This window comes from Panulirus ornatus, chromosome 25, assembly GCF_036320965.1.
Source record: "Panulirus ornatus isolate Po-2019 chromosome 25, ASM3632096v1, whole genome shotgun sequence".
In the NCBI taxonomy this organism is placed as follows: domain Eukaryota; kingdom Metazoa; phylum Arthropoda; class Malacostraca; order Decapoda; family Palinuridae; genus Panulirus; species Panulirus ornatus.
In genome coordinates, this window is record NC_092248.1 from 5,974,410 (window position 1) to 5,991,921 (window position 17,512).

The 17,512-nt window shown below is 37.1% G+C and overlaps 1 protein-coding gene across 5 annotated transcripts; it reads left to right on the forward strand.

Annotated features, from left to right (window-relative positions):
• The first annotated feature begins 1,470 nt into the window (after positions 1–1,470).
• On the forward strand, positions 1,471–15,966 carry ThrRS (threonine--tRNA ligase). Of its 5 annotated transcripts, none has more exons than XM_071677367.1 (8): positions 1,471–1,618; positions 4,583–4,992; positions 7,297–7,446; positions 7,663–7,863; positions 10,468–10,722; positions 11,520–11,639; positions 12,227–12,377; positions 14,507–15,966. In XM_071677367.1, the coding sequence occupies exons 2-8, from the start codon at positions 4,642–4,644 to the stop codon at positions 15,694–15,696; spliced, it is 2,418 nt and encodes an 805-aa protein (XP_071533468.1). In that variant the 5' UTR covers positions 1,471–1,618; positions 4,583–4,641; the 3' UTR covers positions 15,697–15,966. The 5 variants fall into 5 exon arrangements, with proteins under 5 accessions (XP_071533468.1, XP_071533472.1, XP_071533471.1 ...); XM_071677368.1 differs by lacking the exon at positions 1,471–1,618 and adding an exon at positions 1,621–1,746; XM_071677369.1 differs by lacking the exon at positions 1,471–1,618 and adding an exon at positions 1,718–1,888.
• Positions 15,967–17,512: the final 1,546 nt, after the last annotated feature.

Consider the following 17,512-nt stretch of genomic DNA (forward strand, 5'->3'; position numbering starts at 1 on the left):
ATATGATTTAGTTCATATATCTGGGCCGGGACAGTGAAACCTAGAAACAAACCATGATAGGCTTAGTCTCGAGTTAAGAAAAGAAACATCATTAATATCATTGTTGGAAAGGCAATCATACACCAAAATTTCCCTCAGACTCATACATTTCAGCATCAAATATCGAATTTTTACCTTCATAATGATTAGTTTGATTTGGACCTCACAGGACTAAAGGCGTGAGTATGGAAGGCGCAGTATTGCAAATAAACCATTTGCCTAGCAGTGTAATATCCTCTAAGAAAATAAAAATCCACTGAATAAGGAGGCCACTAGTAGGCTTGATATTTAGCGTGGTTCTGTATAGTGCAGAAACATGGACCTTGAGAGTAAAAGATACAATAATCTTGGATAGCATGAAAATTTGGGTCTGGAGAACACTATTGGTGATCTCGAAAGAACATCAAAACATTGAATATGTTTTGCGTTAAATGGGAGAGGGAAGAGAGAATTGGATAGAACGTGTATTCTGGGGAATAAGTCTGTTGAAATATATGACAGAGAGAGGACATGAGGGTAAAAGACCAAGAGGTAGAAAGAGAAAATCAATATTGGATGACCTGCGGGTCGAAATCGTAGCACAACATGAAGGCCGAAGATAGTAAAGTTTAGCGAGAGCAAGGAAATCCGTGATACTTGACCTAGTAACAGACGAAACACAAAAGAAGCGTGATCTTATTGATTAGCCTTTGCCTTTCCTGGCTGTGGGTTTTAGTCCGGATTGCGGAATCCCGGTTTCTGTTAAAAGGATTCACCAATTCGAAACCGAATTGGTAATGGTTAAGCTCCTGTTATGTTACTGTTATCACTTGACTTTTTACAACACAGATGATATTTCAATAAATGTTCTTGAAAAAGTTGCTTGAATCAGATGACAAAATCGCCCGCAATATAGTTACTGGGGGATTTAACTCGTGCAAGAATGTTGAGTACGCATTGCTTTATTTGTGAAGGCTTGTGAATTCGGTAGAACTGGTGAAAATTGCAGGAGAATGATTTTGGGTAATTTATCATTACAAATTCAGTATATAAGACAACCTCAAACTTTCTAAACATGGCAAGATGCCCTCTCAATAAACAAAACAATACAAATATCAGATTTACCAAAGACGACAAGATGCCATTTAAATTATCAAAACATAAACATTAGATTTTAAAAATGACGTCAAGATACCCTTTAAAAATGACGTCAAGATGCTCTTTAAAATTAGCAAAACAATAACAAACTTCTTAGCACATCCTTGAACGGGTGGTTATTCTGAAATATTGATTCAGTTTCATTTCAATTTCACTTCATTCTCAAAAGTCTTCCTCTAAAGAAATATACACCCAGTCCACAATACGAGAGATACTTATTTTACAAATAATTAAAAAAAAATTAATAGAGAGGTGTACAACAATTTAGAATGTTTTGTACGATAACCCAAAAGCTATATGATTCTGTCTGTCATACCGGCACATTGCGCATCCTAATCTTCCGCTGGTTAATTTGTGTTGGTGTGTGTGAATGTGTGACGAAAATTGCCAGCCACGTTATTGAGGACGAAGTTTTCCACCAGCCGTGATGTCAGAAACTAAGGTGGTTGTCTGCGATTATTGTTAGCGATGGGGATTTTGAGACTTCTAGCTCGAGCAGGTCCCTTGATAAAGAGAGATCTGTCAACACAAACATATGTTCAGAGAGCAGCTGCTAAAAGAGCTAGGCGGGTTGGTAGCGCCTATTCTTTTTTCCTTCCACCTGCTCAGTCATTCCTGTTGATGTATTGATGCCTTCTTTGGCTGTTCTTAGTTACGTCTGGCTTGTTATTAACAGTGGGTGAGCAAGACGAAGCACATTAGGAAGAGCATTGTTAGTGTCATTGCATTACGTTCCGGTTTGTTGTAACACAAATTTTAACGTTTCATTTATGTTAGAGCATCATATTTGGTTGAGCTCCAATCAAGAGCATCACATATATGTGTTTTAAGGAGAAATTCATGTCGTTACGTATTATTGATCTGAGAAACGCCCATATCATGTGACATTATACGTGGAAGTGATTTACACCTGGAGAGCATTGTTTTGCTGTGGTGCCTTTTAACTGAATGAGACTAAGTGATTTGACAGCAGATCATTATACCCGGTTCTACCAAGCACACCCATTTCAACCAGATTTTCTCTATGCTTATGAATATGTTTTTGTGCATTGTTGATCTTAAAATTATCCCAAAAATGTATTTTGATCATATTCAGAACAGTTTGGGGGCTTTTCATTTGTGTTTACTGCCTGTGTTTGATGTGCTTACATGCCATCAATGGCTGTTTCAGTATTCAATCAAAATACATCTTAACAACTCCAGATATTAAAAGATATGAAATACGAAATATCATCAGAATCAGGTTCTTGATCTAGTAGTGCTGATTTAAATTGAAACTTTTGATAGGCTTTTAGGTTAGGTACTCACGTTTGGTCGTATGTAGGGTTAAGAGTTAGGCTGGGGCTTAGGTTGATTGTTAGGTCAAGATTTGGTAAGGTCTTAGGGTAGGTTATAGCTTTTCATAAATCGTGTTAGACTTTTAGATTGTCTTGGGCTATTTTAGGTTGTAAGTTAATCCCTTAAGTTAACCAGTTGATTCGGCAGTTTTGCAAAACATTGTAACTTAGAAGCAGTTATGTAGGTGAGAAAGCCCGTTACTTCCACAAACACATTGAATAAGTGAGAGATTGAATGTGAGTGAGATTGGTAATGAAGTGCAATGTATTTGGTAAAACTTTCTGATTTCTGTCGTTCTTTTACTCGTTTGCTCATTATCTGTCTCTTTTTACCTGTGTGTGTGCAGTATGGGGAGGAAATTGTACATTCATGAAGCCCTTTTTCATGAACTTCGCTTTTATAGGGTTTTGAGAGTGTCCCAGAGCTCAGAGGAATGACATAGATATTGTTTTAAACATCCAGAACAAAGAATGTTGTCAAAAGGAAGTTTTCAAGATAACAGTAGGAGGATAAAGTGGTATAACAAAATACTTAGATTAGTAGGATGTTGTACATATTAAAAGGACAGGCTTACAGTTATTAAAAGGGCTAGAATAAGATCAGGGTGCAAATGTGGAAGGCATTATAAAATAATTTGTGAGTATGTTGGTTATAGATGTAATGTGTGTTATGCATAAGAGACCTGTACAATTGAACATGATATTCAGGGATTTAACGTACTGTGTAAGTGTAGATATTTGATATTGGAATGATTGTGTGGTTTGATTAGGTTCTTAAACTTCTGAAATTATGTACTTTTGTTCAGTAGATTGGTACATTTTACATATGTGTGGAAAGCCGGATGAAACAAAGTACTGTAGGTAATTTGATGTGATATCATTTTCATTTTTCTCAGGGCAAACATTTTGAAAATGAATAAATTCCATAGTTCAGAATTTTGAAAATTTCATGTAATTGGCAGTTGGTGGTGCCAATTTTTTTTAGAGGGATACCTGATTTTAAATAAATGGAATGCAGTATAAGGTAAAATTCCAGTTTAGCTTTCTATTCTTATAAGCTTTGATTATAGAGTAATATTGTTCTGGAATGATTCTGTATTGTTTAGAAAGTACAGTAAAAGATTTTGACCATTACGTTTTATTAAATGATATAAGTTGTTATCATGTTCCCTTGAAATTCCAGGGGCAGCAGTTTGAGATACTCTTATTGACTCTTAGTAAGGTATGAGGCCACATATAGATAAATCCTTTGTATCCTTTGTTTATCTACAGTTGACTTCAGACCAAGGTGTACCATACCTTGTAGTTTTTATTCTAGTTAGAAGACTCTAAAAAGGATATAGCTATGGGTTGTGCTATTAGTTTTCATACAATTGTTTGACTAGGTAGTGGCAGTAAACAGAATTCATATTTGGAAATACCTGGGTGGTAGGAGAACTGGATTTTTAAGATAGCAAAATATATCAGTTATATTTGCTTTGGAAAGCAGGCTCCATTATTGTCATTGATCTGCTTGTGTTGATTACTGAAGCAGTTAATGTGAATAGCTCAAGAGCTGAATGTACAAAGAGCTAAGTTGCATTCAAATCGGCTTATGGGATCACAGCAAGACTTTGTTCCTTCTGGCGTATAAAGTCTCAGACATCCTGGGCAGTATGAAGCTGTTACCATTCTCTCTCTCTCTCTCTCTCTCTCTCTCTCTCTCTCTCTCTCTCTCTCTCTCTCTCTCTCTCTCTCTCTCTCATTCTTTTGCTACATTGAATCTTGTAGCTACTGTGATAATCCTTTTACATTTTTCCAGATGAAAATGACCTTAAACATCTTTGTTGTTATTTATGATACTATATTGTAAAGGAATCAACAGTATATGAAAAGATGATTTTTGAAAAAGGACTGAGTCATATGATATAGAAGAAAAATGGAGCATTTCAAAAGATTAGATTCTGAATATGAATTTAAGTAATATTAGGAATACTAAAGGAATAATCTTCAGATGTAACATTTGAAAGTGTAAATAGTGGAGAAAGTTTCTCTGCAGCACCACATAGTAATTTCTTTCTTTATATCAGGATTAAATGCTGTAGAATAGAACTTAACTATCAAGAAAGTGAACTGCATTGTACATACAATGGGATCATTGGAGTTGGACTTGGCTGACCTAGATGCACTGTTGAAAGACCAAAGTTATGTTTGTGGGCATCTTCCCACACAAGGAGATGTAGCAGTATGGGAGGCTCTCGATGAAGTTCCGAAGACTGATTACCCTCATGCAGCTCGTTGGTATCATCACATTGCCAGCTTTGGTTCCAGCAGTAGAAGCTTTCCTGAGGCTTCATTAACTGTTTTGTTCAAAAAGAAAATTCCAGACTTAAAACCAAAAGGAATTGCTCCACTTGTGAGAGATTCCCTGAACAAACAGAAATCAGAGCCTCAGAATGGTAAACCTCAGAAGGCATCTAGGAGTAAAAATGAGGTGGAGGTGAGGCTCTGTAAACTTCATGCTGTTACTTTTTTTTTCTTTTTGTATTAGCTTAAAAGGGATTTTGATTTTGCTGAAGAACCAAATTAGGAGGATGAACTCACCCACTGTTGTGCATGAAAAAATGTTTGCTGCTGTTGATCCTGGTACATCAGATACAAAGATCTCAAGAGTAGTACATTTTTGTAGATTGTTCCTTACAAAGTCTGCTGCAAACATTGTATATGTATATGCTAGTTAACTTATCCACTCTTATTATTCCATAATTTAGATATAAAAGAGGGCTAGAGGAAGGCACTTATACGATTAGAATTATGAATTATTAAGATGCTTGGAAAGTTTATTGATTTTACACACTCATACCTAATAGTTAGTTTACATTTCCATATGTATACTAATCATTCTTGTTAAAAGTTTTATGAACAGATTTGCACTTTCTTGTATATTGTAAAATTTTCATTAGTCATGGTCAGCTATAAAACAAAATTTTCATTTGTGTTGTTGTCATTGGAGTCCTTACCTTGGAAGTAGCAAAAGGATTTTTTTTTACTCACTGTGGATAAAATGTTTCCTGCTGCATATCCCACTGTCTTAGATTTCATTATTCCCATTTCTCTTTCATTTCATTTTCCTTTACATGCAATTTTTATAATTTCTTGCTTTCATACATTTACTCTGCTCGTGTGAATAGTTTTGAAACTGATTTTTCACCTATATTTTTCATAGTGCAGGCAAAACTCATCCATAAATGTTTGGAGCATTGTTGCTGATTGTCAGGCATCTGGTGTGATGTTTATTAACCAAAGGATTTGAGGAAGATTTGTTAACACAACTTTCATTTTAATGCAAGAGAAGAAAAACGACAAATTATTTATTAGGTAAAAAGAAGAGCGATTTGAAGTTCGATTTGAAATTCAAGCTGTTATGAGGCAGGAATTGAACTGCGGAGAGAGAGAGAGAGAGAGAGAGAGAGAGAGAGAGAGAGAGAGAGAGAGAGAGAGAGAGAGAGAGAGAGAGCACTCATTAGAGCACATGTTTGATGTTAATTGAAATGTGGCTAGCTAGCATCATTTGTAGTAGCTAGCATCAAGTATAGTAGCTAAATGTTATAGTTCACTCAGTTATGGATATTTAGTTATATTTGTGTACAAACAAACCAGTTGACTGGCATCATATGTTTGCGATGCATGTTATCAAATAACTGTAACTGTTCATCTGTGCTTTCTTTTGGTTATGATGCTTAGTTAATTAAAAGAAGCAGCATTTTTTAAAACACTTATGTCTGCATTACTGTAGGTTTTATTCTGTTACTACCTTTCTCTATATATGTTTCTCTGTTTATTAGTGTTTGTATTCATATAACTTATGTGCATATTTTCTCTAAATGTAATGTAAATACTGTTCCTTTATTATCATTCTACAACTCCAGGTCCCTTTTATGGGGCTCCTGCAGCTTCAAGGCTGCACCCCATGTAAAGGCAGGGAAATGATGAACTCTTTAGAGTAAGATGGTCCTCAATGAGACTGTACCCCTTTCCATCCACTGATGATGATACAGCATCACCAAAGGTGAATTCTAGCTCACAATAAAACCTCTTGAAGGCAGGATCTAGTAACACCATAATTTTCACTATGTTCCCATGACCTACTGGGAATGACTGAAATCAGTGAGCCTGAACTTTCTAGTATAGAGATGGGAGAGGTATAGTATATCATTCTTTACAACTGAAATATCCTAGAATGGTATGGTTTTCAACCTGTACTCCAGAGAATAATTCCCTATTAGCATTATAGACATGGAAGACTGCAATATGTTACTGTTAAAGTCCAAATGGTGCATTAAGCACAACAAGAGAAAACACTTTAAACTTTTTAGACTTTTCTGCAGCCATCAGAAACAGTATAGGGTGTTCAGTGGAGAAATTTAAGAAGGTCCTAGATACATATTTGCAAAACACCAGACCAAACAGGCTAAGGGCTATGGTTACCATGAACTTGGTCAACCAATTACCCAACTTAGCAGCTTGGACTTAGCTTGAGCTACAGGGATAGAAGGCCTCTAGAGTCAACTTTCAGTACATCAGGGCATTTGAAATAGTCAAGGCAAATCATGAAATAGTCTTTAGGGTTTAGCTTTTACTTTCATTGCATTACTGTTTACATGACAGCTATAGAGTTAATGTGTTCACAGTGAAACTGTTGTTCCTAGTGCTACCTAGCTAAAGTAGGAGAAGCAGTTTTGTATAAAAGAAAAGGATGATGCATGTAACATGCATGTACATACATCATTATTCTTAATTTTAGAGTAAAAAGGAAAAGGCAGGAGAAAATGGAAAGGGTGCTGTAGAGTTGAATCCGTGGCCAGATTACATCCAAGAACGACTAAGCTTGTGGGACAAACTCAAGAAGGAAGCAGATGAGGCTCTCGCTGCCAGGGTTTCCGAACCTATTCAGGTTGGTACAGTGAGAATATCAGGTCATTATTTGAAATGTTGGAGTTTGTTTGTTGTAAAACATAAAGTGACTTTATAATCAGTATTTGCTAAAATAGACTGTAAGCCACATTCCAATATACTAGATGTCATAAGCATAGTAGTGATGATTCATGTGCGGGTATCTAAACATTCCACATTTTCTTAAAGGGCCACTAACAAGAATTATTATTGGCAGATTACTCTGCCTGATGGTGCAGTCAAGGATGGCAAATCTTGGTGCACTACTCCATATGAGGTCGCCCAGAGTATCTCTCAAGGTCTAGCTGAAAATACTGTGGTGGCAAAAGTTAATGGAGTAGTTTGGGATCTTGATCGTCCATTAGAACAAGACTGCAGATTGGAGTTGCTGAAGTTTGATGATGATGAGGCCAAAGCTGTAAGTGTCTTACTAGCAACAAGGTTGATTTTTGTTTTTCTCATTACTATTATTGCTATTATTATTATAATTATTATTATTATTATTATCATTATTATTATTATTATTGATATAAGGAATAGTAGTCCCAATGATATTATATGGATGTGAAGCTTTGACTATAGATACGGCTGTGGGAAGGAGGGTGGATGTGTTGGAGATGAAATTGTTAATGACAGTATGTGTTGTGGGGTGGTTTATAAAGTAGGAAACGAATGGGTAAGAGAGATGTGTGGTAATAAAAAGAGTTTGGCTGAGGGAGTAGAAGAGGTTGTTTTGAAATGGTATGGACATATGGAGAGAATGAGTGAGGATAGTTTAACAAAGACAATACACGTGTCAAAAGTGGAGGGAGCAGGGACAGGGAGACCTAATTGGAGATGAAAGGATGGAGTGAAAAAAGATTTAAGCAATTGGGTCCTGAACATGCAGGAGGGTGAAAGGCATGCATAGGATGTAGTGAATTGGAACAATGTGGTGGACTGAACTGAATCAGGGCATGCTGTCAGTGGACTGAACTGCATCAGGACGTGTGAAGTGTCCAGGGTAAACCATAGAAATGTCTGTAGGGCCTGGTTGTGGATAGAGAGTTGTAGTTTTGGTGCATTACACATAACACTTATGAATGGACATGATTTGATATGGCCTACTTCATCTGTTCTTTGTGTTACTTCATATATGTGGGAAATGATGATGTAGTATGGAAAATTATTTTTTTTTTTTTTTTTTTTTTTTTTTTTTTTTTTTTTATACTTTGTCGCTGTCTCCCGCGTTTGCGAGGTAGCGCAAGGAAACAGACGAAAAAAAATGGCCCAACCCCCCCCATACACATGTACATACACACGTCCACACACGCAAATATACATACCTACACAGCTTTCCATGGTTTACCCCAGACGCTTCACATGCCTTGATTCAATCCACTGACAGCACGTCAACCCCTGTATACCACATCGCTCCAATTCACTCTATTCCTTGCCCTCCTTTCACCCTCCTGCATGTTCAGGCCCCGATCACACAAAATCCTTTTCACTCCATCTTTCCACCTCCAATTTGGTCTCCCTCTTCTCCTCGTTCCCTCCACCTCCGACACATATATCCTCTTGGTCAATCTTTCCTCACTCATTCTCTCCATGTGCCCAAACCACTTCAAAACACCCTCTTCTGCTCTCTCAACCACGCTCTTTTTATTTCCACACATCTCTCTTACCCTTACGTTACTTACTCGATCAAACCACCTCACACCACACATTGTCCTCAAACATCTCATTTCCAGCACATCCATCCTCCTACGCACAACTCTATCCATAGCCCACGCCTCGCAACCATACAACATTGTTGGAACTACTATTCCTTCAAACATACCCATTTTTGCTTTCCGGGATAATGTTCTCGACTTCCACACATTTTTCAAGGCTCCCAAAATTTTCGCCCCCTCCCCCACCCTATGATCCACTTCCGCTTCCATGGTTCCATCCGCTGACAGATCCACTCCCAGATATCTAAAACACTTCACTTCCTCCAGCCTCTCACCATTCAAACTCACCTCCCAATTGACTTGACCCTCAACCCTACTGTACCTAATAACCTTGCTCTTATTGACATTTACTCTTAACTTTCTTCTTCCACACACTTTACCAAACTCCGTCACCAGCTTCTGCAGTTTCTCACATGAATCCGCCACCAGCGCTGTATCATCAGCGAACAACAACTGACTCACTTCCCAAGCTCTCTCATCCCCAACAGACTTCATACTTGCCCCTCTTTCCAAAACTCTTGCATTTACCTCCCTAACAACCCCATCCATAAACAAATTAAACAACCATGGAGACATCACACACCCCTGCCGCAAACCTACATTCACTGAGAACCAATCACTTTCCTCTCTTCCTACACGTACACATGCCTTACATCCTCGATAAAAACTTTTCACTGCTTCTAACAACTTTCCTCCCACACCATATATTAGTATAGGGGAGAAAGAATACTTTCCATGTATTCCTTGCATGTCATAAAAGGCGACTAAAAGGGGAGGGAGTGAGAGGCTGGATTTCCTTCCCTTCAGTTTTTACTTTTGCAAAAGAAGGAATAGAGAAGGGGACCATGTGAAGATTTTCCCTCATAAGCTTATTCCTGTTTTCAACACTGCTTCGCTAATACAGGAAATGTCAAACATATGAAAAAATTATTATTATGATTATTATTATTATTAAGAGAGAGAGAGAGGGAGAGACAGAGAGGTGCTATGCTTGATGACAGAAACTTGGATGTCCTGGATCTTGGTGAAACAAAATTGAAGGGGAAGAGGGTAGAATGAATTGGTAATGTTCAAAGGGTAAATTTTTGGTTCATGTGAAGGTGAGGGTAGGGAAGAAGTGGCACTTCTGGTGATGGAAAATCTGTGGGATTTGATATAGGTATATGATTTGCTCAATAAAGTTGAATTCCACATGCACTCTAACCATAAGCTCTTTTCAACCAGAAAAGGTTGGAACATATATGTGTGATGTAGAGAATCTGAAATGGTAACATATTTCACATGTTTCTAATCCTTTCCATGCACAGGTGTTCTGGCACTCCACAGCTCACATATTGGGTGAAGCACTGGAACGTGTGTATGGTGGCCACCTTTGTTACGGTCCTCCCATTGAGGAAGGCTTTTACTATGACATGTACACTGATGGCCCAGGTGTGTCCACCTTGGATTTTCCTGGCATTGAAGAAGTAATGAAGAAGATCACCAAGGAAAAACAGCCATTTGAGAGACTGGAAATGAAAAAGAAAGACCTTATGGAAATGTTTAAGTACAATAAGTTCAAGGTTAGTCTTGGTTTTTGGAAAGCTACATGTATCACAAAGACTTGATCAGAATGATGGAGGCTGTGCATGTGAAATTTAAGATGATATTATGTTTGCTTTTTACATTTTCAGCAATAACAATCCAGATTTCTTTGAACCTAACCATTTTTATATTTCAAGATTTTTTATTGCATTTATGAAAATATTCATTGCAAAGGTTAACTTGCTGTTCATAGAGTAAGTTTTGCCTTGGGTATCTCATCAGTATGATGAGAAACTTCCCTTGTGCTGTTTTTCTTGTACTTTATATATATACACAATATCTTAATGTAAATTGAATCAGAATTAGTAAGGCCAAAATAAAATACTTTGATTTAACTAAAGCAACATTATTTACAGAATTTCTCAAGTTTTTGGATCTCTGATGTGCATATTTTTTATTTGTTGTTGTTTTGCTCAGGTAGTGTTAATAGATTATTAATGGAAGGTTCCTTGATAAACTTAGTTTAAAGCAGAGATCTGTCTGTTATTGCTTTCCCTTTCCCTATTACATGTTGAAAACAAATTGCAGTTTGTTTTAGGCACGATAGGTAAATTTAACTTATATCCAGGCCATGTTTCTGTTTAGTGTATTTCTTGGTATCATCCAGGTGTCTCAGTTTTATCTTCTGGTTGGCATAGAAGCTGTATTCTATGTACCATTAAAATTTAATCTACTATGTAAGCCAACAGCATTAATGGATGTTTAAAAGAGAAATCCATTATGTTTTAGAAAATTTATTTTTCATTATGATAATTAAAGGTAAACTGCTTCCCAGGTGCGACTTATTAATGAGAAGATTAAAACCGATTCGACCACTGTATACCGCTGTGGACCCTTGATTGACTTGTGCCGAGGACCTCATGTACGGCATACCGGCAAAGTAAAAGCTTTTTCTGTAAGTATTTCTTTTCTGAGTGATTTTCCAATATTCACCTGAATATTGAACCTTTCCATCACATTGTGGTCAACATTCTGTCAGACAGTTCCTCCTTTCACTCATTCTTTCAAACTCAGTCACTAACATCTGCAGTTTCTCACTCGAATCTACCTCCAGTGATGTATCATCAGCTAATAACAACTGACACACTCCTCAGGCCACATCTTACCCTAATGATTGCATACTTGCCCCTCCATCCCAGGCTATTGCATTTACCTCCTTCACCATTCCATCCATAAACAAATTAAACATCCATGATGGCTTCGCACACCCCTGCCACAGACCAATCTTCACTTGAAACCATTCACTCTCATATCTTCTTACCCGGACACATGTCTTATTCCCTTGATAAAAACTTCTCTGTTTCGAGCAGATTTCTTCCCACACTGTATGTTCTTAAAACTTTTCTCTAGGCATCAATGTGGACCCTATCCTATACTTTCTCCAAATCCATAAATGCCACATACAAATCCATCCGGTTGTCTAATTATATCTGATACACTTTCTTGAAAGAAAGATAATTGCAATAAGTTTGGATCTTTTAGGTGACTAAAAACTCAGCTTCCTACTGGGAGGGCAACAGTGAAGCAGAATCCCTTCAGCGTGTGTATGGTATCAGCTTTCCAGAACCCAAACAACTGAAAGAATGGAAACATTTCCAAGAAGAGGCAGCCAAAAGAGATCACAGAAAAATTGGTATGTATTTACAAAAAAAACATGCATGTTTTCTGTCCATATGTCTATAATCAGTACTCCACTCTTAATTCATTGGGTTGGATCAGGTGCACATAGCCTCTACAGCATCTCTCTCTCTCTCTCTCTCTCTCTCTCTCTCTCTCTCTCTCTCTCTCTCTCTCTCTCTCTCTCTCTCTCTCTCATTTATTCTATTTTACATCAACCTTTAGCCAGTGAAGCTTCAACTTTTGCACTTACAAAAAGCATCATATTCTTTCAATTCACACAATGAATTTATTAATCATTTAAGACCAAGATTTTATTCACATCACTTTCTTGCAGAAAATGGTTCCATTTCTTATTCTCTCTGGTCTTGCTTATCATCTGAAATATCCCTAGCCCTAGTTCTTACAGAAAATGCATCCATTTATGCCTTTAACATCATCTGAAATATCCCTAGCCCTAATCAAATTCCTCGCTACTTCTATCCATCTACTCCATTTTCCCTCTGATTTACAGTATACGTTCTCAACTAATCTGTCATCTGCCATGTGTTCTGCAGGATCATACCATACCATGAACTTTTCTAATGACTTTTTAACTTATAACTTTCCACATCCTCACTCTTCGTCCTATCTATCCTCCTAGGTCCCTCTTCACTAAGCAGATCATCCAACTTTTCTGCTTTTATTTTTGACTTGGCCTGACCTACGTATACTTAGGTTTTACATTAGCGTTCGAATGAATACTCCATTAAAGCTTCTTGCAGACATATGATCAGATACTTTGCTTAATTAGGTAGATATAAGTGCTGTTATTAGTTTGGATACCCAGAGAGAGATATAAGTGCTGTTATTAGTTTGGATACCCAGAGAGCCATCTCCTACATTAATGCCAAACATGATAATGATGTATTTTATTTTTTCCTTAATTCATTGCCACTTCCTGAGTTATCGAGGTAGCAGATGTTAATCCTTGCAGCCATCAAAAAGGAACCATGTGCTGGATAGGGGAGAAACTTAAGAAAGCCCTAGATAAGTATTTACTAGGTATACCATACCAGCTAGGTAATAATGGTTTTTTGGGCCTGCAAGGTTTGGCCTCAAACAGCTTTGTTGACCAGTGGCCCATCTCAGCAGCTTGGACCAAGCCCAAGCTGTAGGGATAGAAGAACTCCAAAAGCAGTGTAAGTTGGATGATATGTGAATATGAGTAGAGGTCTTTCCACCAACGCTGATGGCTGTTCAGCTGTAATTTGATAGTTTCAAATCATGTCAAAATTCGGTCATGACATCTGCTGCCAGTCAGCAACTGTTCCACATAATATACTTCCTGGCCTGTTACTTCTCAGTCTGTTTCATTCTGATATTCACTGCTAACAGATTACTTAATGATGAAGGTATTGAAGAGGGTAAATTCAGTGCCCTACTCTTTAAGATTCGGGGGAGGGAAGGCTTTGCCTTCTTGTCATTTGTGTTTATGATATTGCTGTGACTGTTAACAGATGCTATGATTTAACAGCAGACCATGTACATGATATTAGCAAAATATGCTGCAATTAAAAACTAACCAGCAAGGGTTACATCCAAGGCAGTGACCATGACCTTTGTCCTTTGACCCTGAAACAAGTAGTGCTCTGTTTCCCTCCTAAAGTATCTTCATACCAGATTTTAAGGGAAATGAGTAATTCCTTGTTTTTATTGATTCTGTGGAAACTAAATTATGGATGAATAGATCAGTGGAAAAGCTTTTCATTAAGGGGCACCCTAAAAGTTATTTTTTGTGTAGCCTTAATTACTGTAAGGAAACAAAATCATGTTCATGATCGACACAAGGTTTAGTAGTGACACTAACCTTTAACATTTTTATCCCAAAATCAGTAACACTTAGTTTTCCTCTACATGTGTCTTCATAGCAGATTTTAATATACCTGAACTGTAGTTTTTTCTGGTTTCCAGCAGACTATGAATTATGGACAGACAGACAGTTGGAAATGCTGATCACTCTGGGACACCTCAAACACAGGAAATGGCAATCAAATATGAAGGAAAGAAAAAGAATAAGTGATATTAGGGAAATAAATGATAGATTTTTATGTTATTTTATACTACACCTCCTCCATAGATTTTAATTATATTCATGCATTTCAGGTGTTCAGCAGAAGCTTTTCTTCTTCCATGAGCTAAGCCCAGGTAGCTGTTTCTTCACCCCTCGTGGAGCCTACATTTACAATACCTTGATTGACTTCATCCGAAGTGAATATCACAAGCGTGGCTTCCAAGAAGTTGTGACTCCAAATGTTTACAACACTAAATTGTGGGAAACATCCGGACATTGGCAACACTATAAAGAAAATATGTTTGCATTTGAAGTAGAAAAGGAAAAATTTGCCCTTAAGCCCATGAACTGCCCTGGACATTGCTTAATGTTTGGACACACCTCACGGTCTTGGCGAGAACTACCTATTCGTATGGCAGACTTTGGAGTACTTCACCGCAACGAGCTTTCTGGAGCTCTCACTGGGCTAACCCGTGTACGACGTTTCCAGCAGGATGATGCACACATCTTCTGCACTCCAGAAATGATTGAGAGCGAGATAAAGGGATGCCTAGAATTTCTCTCTTCGGTATATGAGAACTTTGGATTTGATTTTCTTCTCAAACTGTCTACCCGTCCAGAAAAATATTTAGGGGAAATTGAAATGTGGGATCAGGCTGAAGAACAACTTAAAAAATCCCTAAATGACTTTGGCAAGGCCTGGAAACTAGATCCTGGTGATGGTGCGTTCTATGGTCCAAAGATTGACATAACTGTGACTGATGCTTTAAGACGACAGCATCAGTGTGCCACCATTCAGCTTGATTTCCAGCTTCCCATCCGATTTGACCTACAATATGTGTCAGAGACAGGGGAGAAAAAGCGCCCTGTAATAATCCATCGTGCTATTCTGGGTTCTGTTGAGCGGATGATTGCCATCCTCACGGAATCTTTTGGTGGGAAATGGCCATTTTGGATATCCCCCCGCCAGTGCATGATTGTACCTGTAGCTCCTCCTTTCGATGATTATGCCAAGCAGGTCCGCCAAAATCTTCACGATGCAGGGATCCAGGCTGACTATGATACTGATCCTGGTGACACGATGAATAAAAAGATTAGAAATGCACAACTTGAGCAGTATAACTTCATTTTTGTGGTTGGAGAGAAAGAGAAAACCAACAACACATTGAATGTCCGTACTCGTGACAACAAAGTACATGGTGAGCACAGCATTGAAGATGTCATTCAGAAGTTGTGTGTCCTTAAGGCAAATCGTGTGAAGAATTGGGAAGATTCATTTTAATGCAAATTGACTGAACTAGTGATATACTTTTTATGTAGATCATTTCTAAATCATCACTCATGAATACCTGTAATTGAGTTATTTATTAGTTTAGGGTATTTGCATTCCTTGTAATGAAGCATTAATTAAAATGTTTTATACTTGTTAAATTTATTGACATTTTTGAGCTCATGATTTAATGCATCTGTCAATACTTTGTGAATTTTTATTGGGTTGTATTCTAAGCTCAAAGTGATATTTAAGCCTTATCTAATAAACAAGTCATTCATTTGTCATTTTTTGAAAACCTCTGATACTAGTTTATCTCATCTTTCCCTCAGTAACATAACAAGATGAGTGGCAATTATTTAAGCAAGGTTATAGTGGATTCTAAGTTTTATCACCACTGTTTTGTGCTTATAAGTGATACATTATTTACTCTGCTTAACTTACATGGAAGGAATGTTATGCTATAAAACATGTTACCTCCCATATTTAAAGCATGGTTAATGTAGAATCCTCTTTGGGAATAGAGACCAAATACATAGTGAAAAAATGGCATTTGTTGTTTGCTCTTTAGAAAGAGATATGAATGCCTCTAATTACTAATGAAAGTAAATTAAGTGAAAAATTTTACCAGGATATAAAGACATTCTCACTATACAATTTGAGTATTATACAATTTTTGCCATACTCCCAAGGCCTAGAACATAACAATTGAGTCATCAAGACACAAGATGTACCATAAATTATCATGTTTGTCACCAAGGAAATAGTTAACATGACAGGCATATTCAAGCAAGAAAAGGTGAAATATGGAAAATTTAAATGTTATTTTACTTGGAGTTGGAATATATGTGAAGGTTAAATTCAGACAAGGTCAACCTTGACGTATAAAGAAAATATATAGTAAATGAAGCTACCTAAAAAGTATTACCTTGTTCATTGCATAATTGTTTTAACAATATAAAAGAGATGTACTTAAGTAGACTTGTAAAGGAAAAAGAATTGGTATTATTTATTACATCATTCACTACAGCCTGATAAACCCTGACAGACCCTTGCACACTCCTGTCATCTCCTACACAACCATTTCAACTTCCATGGATCATCCTCAGGCAAAAAACAAGTAACATTAATTTAATAAACAAACAATGGAAGAAATTTACATTCATAAAACTTTTAATTGGGTCAAAATTTGTTATTTGGTATTATGAATTTGTAGTTATCATTATTGATTAACATTTTCTGTAAGTTAGAATACAACAAGAGTGTCATAAGAGGCCACTAAAAGGGGAGAGAGCGGTGGCTGGAAATCCTCCCCTCAAGTTTTTGCTTTTCCAAAGAAGGAACAGAGAAAGGGCCAAATGAGGATTTTCCCTCATAAGACTCAGTCCTCTATTCTTAACGCTACCTCACTAACTTGGGAAATGGCGAATATGCATGGAAAAAGTATGTATTTCAATTGTAACTGTAATGGCATGTATTTCATTCTGCCCTCAAGAATTAATGGCTTTCATTTCATTATCATCTTTACATTCATATTCTTTCCACCAGGTTCCTTTGCAAATATAGGCTAAAAGTGTCTGACAGAATATTTTCCTGTTTTGTCATCATCTGGCTTAGTTGAAATCGGTTCATTTTGATCTATTAGTAAAACTCCAATTGCTTCTTCCACCTTAGATTTGAAATATGTAAGATATGACGATAATACTTTTTGGATCCTATCTGTTTCCTCTGACCTTTTTATCATACCGTTTCATAAATTTCAGCAACCCACCTGGTTTCTAACTCTTGTAATTTTGTCTTGCACTTGTTCTTCTCCAAAGAACAACAA